We start from the raw sequence: 10,403 nt of genomic DNA, 5'->3' as shown, positions 1-10,403 counted from the left end.
TCCCTTGGAAACTGAACAGCCCATTTGCCTTTAGTAAATCAACCTAAGTGTGCACAACAAGCTTTTGCAAAGCATTGTAAAGCTTTCGAGAAGCTCTGGGCAGTTTTGTTTAGTTCTCCTAAGGGTAACGGGAGGACACAAACTAGCGTCCTCCCGTCACCCTAAGCTCAGCATACCGCGAGCTACAGCTTGCAGTATACTGAGACGCCGCAGCCGGAACGGATCCGACAATACTGTCTGGATCCACCCAGCTGCGTGAGTGACAGCTGGCTCTGCCTATCTAGAGGCAGAGCCAGCTGTACCCGCCCCCTCCCCCGTCCGTTCCGCCAGGAAGATCGGACAGGGGAGGGGGGGGAATCCCTGCAGGGAGCCGGGAGTTACAGTCACGGCTGTCTGTACGGATAGATCGAGAAGTGAGCGAGCGATGGTATGTGTTTGCTCACTTCCCGATCTATTGAGCCGACCTGTGACAGTTTCATTGCCACAGGTCGGCTCAGATTATGAGGCTGAGTGAAAATCACTCGCCTCATAATTCTCCTTTAAGGCTGAAGTGTAATGTTAGCATATAATAAATTCCTTTGTTCCCCTCGAACAACATGCAATTACATTTTTTCAATAAAAAGTTCCTGTTTGCAAAGTATACCTCATTGTACACCCAGTGACATCATCACTGGGTCTCTCTGTGGGTATTTGCTCAAGGTTGTGCTTGGTGGGAAGACTTTCTTCCAGTATATATCACAACACCATGCCTTGGATCTTCTTTCAAAAGGTCTTCCAAACAGTGGGATGGCTCTTTGGAGGTGTTCTGTAAATTTTCGTTTCAGACACGAGGAGTGGGCAATTCTGGACGGACTACATCCACTCAAGGAAAGGCCAACAAATAATTGTGAGCTAAAAATAATATGCCCACAAATCATGCTGAGCCCAAAGAATACACCCACTAATAATGCTGAGACAAAAAGGAATACGCCCACACATGACACATGGCAAAATAGATTGACAGCTAAGTAAACAAATAGCTGTAAGAGGCCAGCCAGGGACAGTTCAGATTGGGAAGAGAGGGCTTGATGATGCCTGAAGTCATCCAGGCTGGAAATGAGGTGGGCTAAAGATATTCATCTTCTAATGCTTGTGTTGTGGAGATGACAGTGTGCAGGGAAAGGATACTATCTGCTTTCAGCACCGGAGAAGAGAAGGGTCATTACGTCTATTAAAAAAAAAAGCTAAGGATGGAGTGCAGTTTTATTTCTAGTATGCAGATGTTAAATAGGAGTGCTAATAGTCACTTGAAATAAGCCTAACCCTACTGTAGCCCGTAGCAGCTCGTTTTAGTGACAGTCAGCACTTCCATAAAGATCTGTGTTTAACATTCCCATACCAGAGGTAAATTGTGCTTTACAGGCTTCTACAATCAAAGCTCGCTGTACACACTACTCTTATAAAAGCTAAAGCCTGTGTGAACAAGGCCTCAGTAAGTCTACAGTAAAACATATAATAAAATGTATAAAAAAATCTTTGCCAGTTTGCTCAAAATCCTGAGTTCACTCTTCAGCAAGTCCACATAATATTTGCCAACCAAGTGGGCCAGGCCTCCAACCTGACTGCAAATTCTCCATATTTAGGCTCACTGTAACGTTAGTCATGATATTCACCAGTGGATGTTTTCCAACCGTGATCCTCATTCTAGCAGTGAGGGGTGAAGGACCAATGCAGTAAGGTGCAAAGTCATATGGCTCTGGATATGAAACCACTTAAATTCTAGTTATATTGTTTGCTAGGTGACTGTCAGCTTCTTGGTATTTCGCACCTGTATAGAGAAAAGATAGGAGACACTTTATTGTCTGCAGTTATAATTAAACAGTGGTAGTGATATGATTTCTATAAATCAGGGTATGTGACCCTACTATATCCTGTCTTTGGCCCCACAGAGGAAATTATTATTTTCTTTCTGCTCCACGTGACACCTGTAACCTGGGCAGAAAGTGAGAGGAAATCACTGCATATGAACACAGACATATAAAAAATCTTCCAGGTTCCATTTGAAACTAAAAAAAAAAATCTTCCAGGTTCCAGTCCTTCCTCACTGAACTGGATCCTCCTTCACTTCCTGTTCTGACACCCATCAAGATTGGAAGTAGGGAGGATTCCCTTCAACTATTCTATCTGATACCCATCAAACTGGGGTAAAATCTCCCAAATGGACAATAAAGAGCAATAAAAAAGTTGACAGAGGTGCTAATGTTTTCCTACTAGGCCAATATTCGAAAAACCTTTTGGTTGGATTTAACTGCTATTACAAAATGCAGGCAGGAATCTAGCTAAGCTTATTTGAGTTCTTACATTAATTCTTAATTCTTCATTATAAGGTGAGCTTGAAGCTGCTTCCTAATTGCTTAACACCTAAAGATGATGCTTTGGCATAAGGAATTGGAAAGACACGTTTTAAATCTGGGTCAAAACCCTCAAGAGCCCCCTTGATATTAGCTGTTACTACTTTGCTATTGTGTTGCGGCACCACTGAATCCTGCATCTTTTGCTGGTTATCGTTTTCCATGAACCAATCTCCACACTTGTCAATAGAAGTATTTAATAACTGGTGTATTTTAGGAGTACTGGATCCCAAAGTGTTTTGGTCTTCTGTTGAGGGCTCTATTAGATGGTAGCAACTCTAGAGAGATGGCTCTCAGATCAAAAAGCCACTAGGTGGCGCTTCTGACAAATTCCTATTGTATAAAAGTCAGAGGGGGGAATTGATCAAAACTGGAGCAGAAGAATCTGGAGCAGTTGCCTATGACAACCAAACAGCTTCTTTCTTCAGTTTGTTCAGTTAAGGTTTGAAAATGAAAGGTGGATGCTGATTGGTTGCCATGTAGAGCTGCTCCAGATTTTGATCAATCCCCCTCATAGAGTGTCAAACTGATGGGTATATTTATTTGATCATAATGTCCAAAAGCAAGGCTATCACACCAGCTGCTGGAGCAATCATAGCACATTTAAACTTATTCTTCCATACTACACAGTTCAGGTATCTACCCTGTTTTCTGACAGGTTAATCCTCGATAAACCCTTGAAACACAGTGGCTTGATGTTGGATATTCTGCTCAATTAATACACTTGGACTATTACGATTGGTTTGACACTCTGAAGGGAATTTATTAAAACTGGAACAGACAATATCTGGAGCAGCTGTGCATGGTAAACAATCAGTTTCTCTTTTTCATTTTCAAATATTAAAGTGACATTAAACACTCAGATTTTTTAACATAAACCAATACTGTAATGTGTGCCTTACTGTAATCCATGGTTGTTTCCCTTATCTTTGCTGCTCTTCCTTTTAAATCCTCATGTCTTCTCATGCTTGGGGAGAACTTCCCTTTTCAGCTCTAAAAAATCTGAGGGTTTAATGTCACTTTAACTGAACAAACTGAAGAGAGAAGCTGATTGCCATGCACAGCTGCTCCAGATTTTGTCTTCTTCAGTTTTGATAAATTCCCCTCTCTGTGTTTTTCTTTACTATATTCAATAGTTTTTTTTATCTGTTGTCCATGGAAAATGCATTTTGAGGGCATTCCACAATGGAGTAAAGATAACTAACATGGTTTACAGTTTCTTGAATTTTCCTGCAATAGTCAGTATGTTACACATTGTTTTTTATTGTATTAACAGGATGTGGTTCATTCTTGTTCTAATATCACACCCATTCGTAAAAAAAACACAAACATTCTGAGCTGGTGGTTTCGTGGAACTAACACAATTAACCTATTATGTCTAGTGAATAAAATAGGGTACACTCTTCTAAAAATGGCCCATGAACATAGATCATTACAAATACTTGAGGAGTAGTCAAAACAGGCTTGGCACATTTTGAAGGACACTTAAGGAACCTTATTTCTTTTTGGTGCCAGTTTTGCCAAGGAATAACACTCTGGTATGTGTCCGTCATAAGATGCTTTAAAGCAGTGGTTCTCAACCTTTCTAGGGCTGGGACCCCTTGGAACATTTACCAAGTTGTGGTGACCCCCAGCGGTAAAATTTAGAGATGACACGGCCGCTGCATGTTGAAGAGCAGGTTACAAGTCAGTCCTAATTAACCGTTTTAAGGTCCCCAGAATTAGCATTAAAATTAAGCTTAACACTGAGCGGCAGTCAGTAATATCTCTGAAGTGGTCAGTGTGCAGCGACATCAGGCGGCTGGGGAGTGACCAACACTGCGGCGACCCACTCAAGAGGGGGCGGCGACCCACTTTTGGGTCGCGACCCACAGGTTGAGAACCGCTGCTTTAAAGGACATTCCTGTCATAGTTTCCCTATCGACCTGCACAGGGAGGGGTAGACTTTGAGATCAGATTGAGTGTGGCACCTGCATTGATGTTGATTGAATATCAGTCCCCGCTGGTTGCACTGTTCCTCAGTTTTCTGACACACACATTGGCAGTTTTCAGGGTTTAATGTCCACCTATGGTCACAAGGTGAACAGACAGACCTAGGATGAAGAAGACAAAGTATGAGAAAAACAACATCAATTGACTACTGCTACTAGATATTCCTTAGTTAATGCAAAGACTTAAACCCAAATCAAAGCTGTAATGTGTACGTTTTAGTTAAACTGCAACTGCCTTTTTCCCAGAACTTTCACTTTCATTCGTAATATTTACCATCTCCGCATGGCTTTTATAATGCTACTGTCCTACAAATGTCACTCAATCTCATTCAGCTACAAACCTTGGGTTCTTAGTGGAGCGAATGCCTTTTTTCCCTTTTCGCCTTCGTTTCTTTCCTCTCTTTAAAACTGAGGTTGTAAAGAGTCTGTGAGAAGCAAAAACAACATCTATGAGACATAACACAAAAAATCCTTAGCAAGAAAATGCATTTAGAAGTCAAGAACTATACATACAAGTACAATTGTTTTACTGAACTTTTATGGTTTACACTGAGTTAAACACGTGTATAAAATGAAATTGCATTTATAATATTACATGCATGCTTGTGGCGCATTGATCTGTTGTTTAGCAGTTGCTGGTAGACATGTGCACCGGCAAAAAATGTGTTTAGTTTCAATTTGATTCGGATTTTGCGTTATTTTGTTTTTTGGATTCTGGTCCAAAATTGAATTCGTTTCGGGATTCGGAAAAATTAGTTAGCGGTAGTCCGTTCGAAATTTTGTTTCATTTTCGTTCGTTGCAGCAAAATGACATTGGAGAAAAAAAACTTTTTTTTTTTTTACAAGAGAGAAAAGAGGAAAAAAAAAAAAATGGGGGGGTTCCCCCCCCCCCCCCCTTTTTTTGGGGGGGGGGGTCCCCAGCAAAATCCATACCAGGCCCTTTAGGTCTGGTAGGAATGTTAAGGGGGACCCCCCCCCCCAAAAAAAGGGGGGGGGGGTCCCCAGCAAAATCCATACCAGGCCCTTTAGGTCTGGTAGGAATGTTAAGGGGGACCCCCCCCCCCAAAAAAAGGGGGGGGGGGTCCCCCTTAACCTTCCTACCAGACCTTTGATCCGAGCACTGGCCCGGCAGGGCAGGAAAGAGGGGGGACGATTGAGCGCCCCTCCAACTGCCTGCGCCTTACCAGGCCACGTGCCCTCGGTATTGGGAGGGTGTCCCCAATGCACCCAATGCCGATGGGGACAAGGGCCTCTTCCCCACAACCGTGACGTGGGCAACGGGGCTTATTTGCATTGGGGTACCCCTTTAATTAAGGGGGCACCCAGATGCCCCCCCCCCCCTTGTGAATGAGTAAGGGGTACTTTTACCCCTACCCATTCACTACAGGGTTAAATCAAATAGTTATTAAAAAGTTCAGACTTTCGGAATCGGAAATTCGGATTTGTTTGGATTCGTTATATCTGTAATTCGGATACATCCGAATGTCCAAATTTCCCAAATTTCGTCCGAATTTCGATTCGGAACAAAACGAATCACACATGTCTAGTTGCTGGTATGTGTCGTAACAATCTCACATTTAGTTTACTAATTTGTATTGAGATTGTAGTCCATCACGGGAGCGAGCTTGAAGCGGTGGCTACTTTACAACACACACAGGGACCAAGAGGGGCAACAGTAGCCCCCCTCCAGAAGGAAGGACAGTGTCGGCACCAATTCAGAGATGGTTTGAGGATCTACAGCCAAGTGCTACACAAATAAGATACATTTTTGTTATTAGCTAAGGTACTTGAATGCATTTTCAAGATTTAACTCCTGAGTTTAGTGTCACTTTAAAGTGACTGTAGCCGTTTCAATGCACTTGCAATAAAACAATTACTGTGTGTGATACTTTTTTATTTCACTAACAGTTACATTTTCACGACAAGCTTTCAGGCAGTTCCCTTCTTCTCAATCCAAGCAATACTGGTACAGTTATCAACTTTTGTCAAGCCAGCAGGGCCACCCATGGTAAGAATTCCAGCCACTTTCTGGTAAATTGGCCAAGTTTTGAGCAGTATTTGGTTAGCCTTAAGGTGCCCATACACCTTACGAATATCGGCCGATTTTTCGCATCCGATCGCGTTTGCGTCCGATATTTGTAAGGGTGATGGGCAGTGTACAACTGCAAATACTGTACAATCGATCGACTTTTGACTAACCAGCAGGTTAGAAAACTTGTGATTTTCGCAGGGTTGGTGGCGTTTCCATACGTCACAATTCGTACGATCTACACATGCGCAGATGAAAATACGTGCGGTCGATTACCGCAATTCATCCAGGTGCTTTCTTCCAATTACCGCTGATCCAACCTTGCGATAATCGGGGCAGGATATGGCCGCAGTCCGAAAATCGTACGACGGTTCGATCAGCAGACGTTAAGTGTAGTCCGATGATCGCAAGATGTATGGGCAGCCTTACAATCATCACAAGACTTTCGTTGTGCGATGGTTGTAAGGCGATTAAAATTTCGTACGACCTGCCCATCATGGACAGGCAGATCATACTTGTGATCATCACAGGTCCTCCCCGCTGAGGGGAGGGCTTGCAGATGATTGCAATGGTGAGCGGGCAGTGTGCGCTTCCGCACCTCGGGTGGTACGGCTTTCCTCTTGCGATCGCGCTACCAACCCGCCGAAAATCGTATGATTTTTGCCAGGTTTTCTAGCGTGCTCGTTATACGAAAATCGTACGACCGTGCAGTAAATGCATTCGCACGCTGCCCATAAACCTTACGATTTTGTTACGATCGCGGGATCACTCGCGATTATCGCACAATAATCGCCAGGTGTATGGGCAGCTATAGTCAAAAAAGAAAAAGAGTGGGCTATGGGGGGACTAAGAGAAACAAGTGAGAATTGTCATAAAACTGTGTGATATTGGTTTAAGAAAACTGAGGTCCACATTCAGTCTGTTATTTCAGTGCATCCCAGCTTCTCTCCTCCATGCTGGAGCCAGTCTGTGTGCCTGCCGATGCACTGGCCGGCACCCAGTGGAGAGGAGAAGGGTTCAGCATGCTGAGCAGTGGGGGAGGAAAGCGCTGCTAGCATTGCAAGAAGCCAAGCTCACCTCCCAGCTTGGCCTCCTGTATCAGGATGGAGAGCGGTGCGATCATTACAGGAGGCCAAGCTCTCCTCCCACACCTCCCGACTCAGCCCCCGTATCAGGATGGAGAGCGGTGATTGGAGGAGAGCTCTGCAATGTCATAGGAGGCGGAGCTCTCCTCTCGCACTGCCCTCCTATACCTCCTGTGACAGCCGATCCTGGATGGAGAGCGGAGTACAAACATTCAGCGATCAGATGATTGCTGAATGTTTGTAAATAAGTGGAAACAGTATGAGTTGCTATGTACCAATTATGAATGAATGGGAAGTGATCTACATCACGTCCTAGTCATTCATGATTGTGTACATAGTAACTCATGATATATCTACAAGTTGTGAATGAACAGGAACACTGACAGGGCTATTCACAAAAAGGTGAAGAGTTTGGAGAAGGCAGGAGAAGTGAACAAGCTAGGCCAAAATAGCTGATTTGCAAAAATTATCCAATTCAGCTCACTTTCCAGTTCCGGTATGTTGTCCTAGATTGTTCACTTCTTCTGCCTTCTCCAAACTCTTCACCGTTTTGTGAATAACCCTGTCAGTATAGAGGCTTCCTGTTCACTTATAACTGGGGAAGCAGAAAAAGAGATTGAGGACTCTATGTCCTCAATCTCTTTTTCTATTTTAAAAGGGAAATATCAGGGATCTGTTTAGACTCCCTTATATTTCCATAGAGCCCCCAGCAGTAAAGCAAAAAAAAAAATTTTAATTTTTCAGTTTTGCCCTGAAATGTTTTTTTTTTTCTGTTTCGGTCTCAGAATTCCATTTTGGTGCATCTCCAGCCATAACTTTATGACTAATATTGACTAGGTTCCCTTTTGCCACCAAAACAGCCCTGACCCGTCGAGGAATGGACTCCACTAGATCTCTGAAGGTATGCTGTGGTATCTGGCACCAAGCCATCAGTAGCAGATCTTTTAAGTCCTGTAAGTTGCAAGGTCGGGCCTCCATGGATCCAACTTGTTTTTCCAGCACATCCCACAGATGCTCAATTGGATTAAGACCTGGGAATTTGGAGGCTAGGTGAAAAGCTGGAACTCGTTGTTGTGTTCATCAAACCATTCTTCATCCATTTTACAGTATGGTGAGGTGCATTATCCTGCTGAAAGAGGCCACTGCCATCAAGGAATGCTGTTTCCATGAAGTGGTGTACTTGGTCAGCAACAATGTTTAGGTAGGTGGTACATGTCAAAGTACCGTCCACATCAATGCAGGAAACAAGGTTTCCCAAAGCAACACACTGCCTCCACTGGCTTGCCTACCTCATATTGTTCATAATGCTATGGCTGATCGCTATTATTTGTTGAAAAGTGAAATAACTCTACATTAGAATGAATTCAGTGAGTCATGTAACATCCTCAGCACTGTATTTGTGTTTTGGTGAGGATGATAAGAATAAATACTCCATACAAAACCAGTATTAATGTGTTCTAGCCTCACTGACGTAAATCCATCTCTAACAACAACAACAGTGCTGCAGGTCTTAAACACTGTCTGAATCTGTTACAAAAGAGCTGACAAAGTGTAGCACAGTATAGCATGCTTATGTTACAATTGTAAAATAAAAGCAGTAAATGATAAATGATTCAAGAGATACAACGAAAAACTGTACCTGCCAGGCCTCAGTATACTGCTGTCACGGGGCCTGGAAAGTATTAAAACAACAAAGTGTGAAACTGATAATCATAGTATAGCCACACTGTAATATATGCAGAACATTCAGTCTCCACGTCTTAATACAATGCGGTTCTTATTGCAATTTATAGTCCTAAATTACTGATTTTCATGGTTAATATGGTTAATATGCTCAGGGGGAGGGTCACCATCAGGGGGGGGGAGGGTCACCATCAGGGGGGGTACAGCCAATTCTTATGTAAGTGGTCCGGAGAGGAGGCCATGGCCCAGCAGTGCAGGTCCGGGTCTATGGTGGGCCCTGCAGGGTCTCATGTGGGTTCTGAGTCCAGTGCGTTTCTAAGCCCTGAGTCCAGTGAGTTACTAAGTCCAGAGTCCAGTGTGTTACTAAGTCCAGAGTCCAGAGCATTACTAAGACCAGAGTCCAATGCGTTGCACAGTCCTGAGCCCGATTCATATACTGTTCTGCATTGCTGTATAATGTATTGCTGGGATTTGTAGTCCCCCTAAAACTGGTGCCATTCTGGATTAGCGTGTAAGCTCCTCTGTACAGAAACTAATGTGAGTGGCTCAGTGTTCTCTGTACAGCACTACAGTATATCTTAGAGCTACATAAATGTATAATAATAGTGTGTGACTGTGGGTGGACATTAGAGTGTACAGAGACTGATGTGACTGGATCAGTTTTCTCTGTACAGCACTGTGGTATATGTCTGAGCTATATAAATGTATAATAATAATTGTGTGAGACTGTGGGGGTACATTAGAGTGTAAGCTCCTCTGGTGCAGAGACCGCCGGGGGTTGGGGGGCCAATAAGATCCCCTCCCGCCCCCACCCCCCTCTTGGGGGACCCCAACATAAAATCTTGCACCAGGGCCCTTTGTTCCTTTGTCCACCTGAGAGCCTGCACAGCCGACCTAGCCCACCTGTGAGCCTGCAAAGCCCCCCCCGAGAGCCTGTACAGCCCAGTTTTCTTTTCTTAGATATGCTAGGGGATAGACGAGGGGCAGTTAGTGTTAATAAGTAGGTAGTGCAGTTTGTAATATCATCAATCATGACCCCGGTGGAATGTGGGACCGATGACTTAGTCCCACATTTCAACTTGGCCTGCCATAACCCCCCCCACTTTCACATATATATATATATAATCATTCACTTTTCCATAAAATTAATACATTTTCCATAAAATTAATACATTTAAAATGTATATATATAATAAATCAATCTCTTTTTAAATAAATTAATAAA

General features: G+C 43.4%; 1 protein-coding gene across 1 annotated transcript in view; it reads right to left on the bottom strand.

Annotated features, from left to right (window-relative positions):
• Positions 1-1,450: 1,450 nt before the first annotated feature.
• VEGFB (vascular endothelial growth factor B) overlaps positions 1,451-10,403 on the bottom strand; it is a 48,249-nt gene continuing 39,296 nt past the window's right edge. Inside the window, exons 5-8 of the mRNA XM_018565245.1 lie at positions 9,135-9,167; positions 4,723-4,806; positions 4,361-4,483; positions 1,451-1,807 (exon numbers count right to left, since the gene is read on the bottom strand). Of these exons, the coding sequence (XP_018420747.1) occupies positions 1,786-1,807; positions 4,361-4,483; positions 4,723-4,806; positions 9,135-9,167 (262 nt within the window). The 3' untranslated portion in view covers positions 1,451-1,785. The remainder of the gene's footprint in view (positions 1,808-4,360; positions 4,484-4,722; positions 4,807-9,134; positions 9,168-10,403) is intronic.

The sequence above is a fragment of the Nanorana parkeri genome, unplaced genomic scaffold (assembly GCF_000935625.1).
Source record: "Nanorana parkeri isolate BGI_ZX_2015 unplaced genomic scaffold, ASM93562v1 scaffold25, whole genome shotgun sequence".
NCBI lineage: Eukaryota > Metazoa > Chordata > Amphibia > Anura > Dicroglossidae > Nanorana > Nanorana parkeri.
This window is presented reverse-complemented; position numbering and strand designations above follow the sequence as displayed.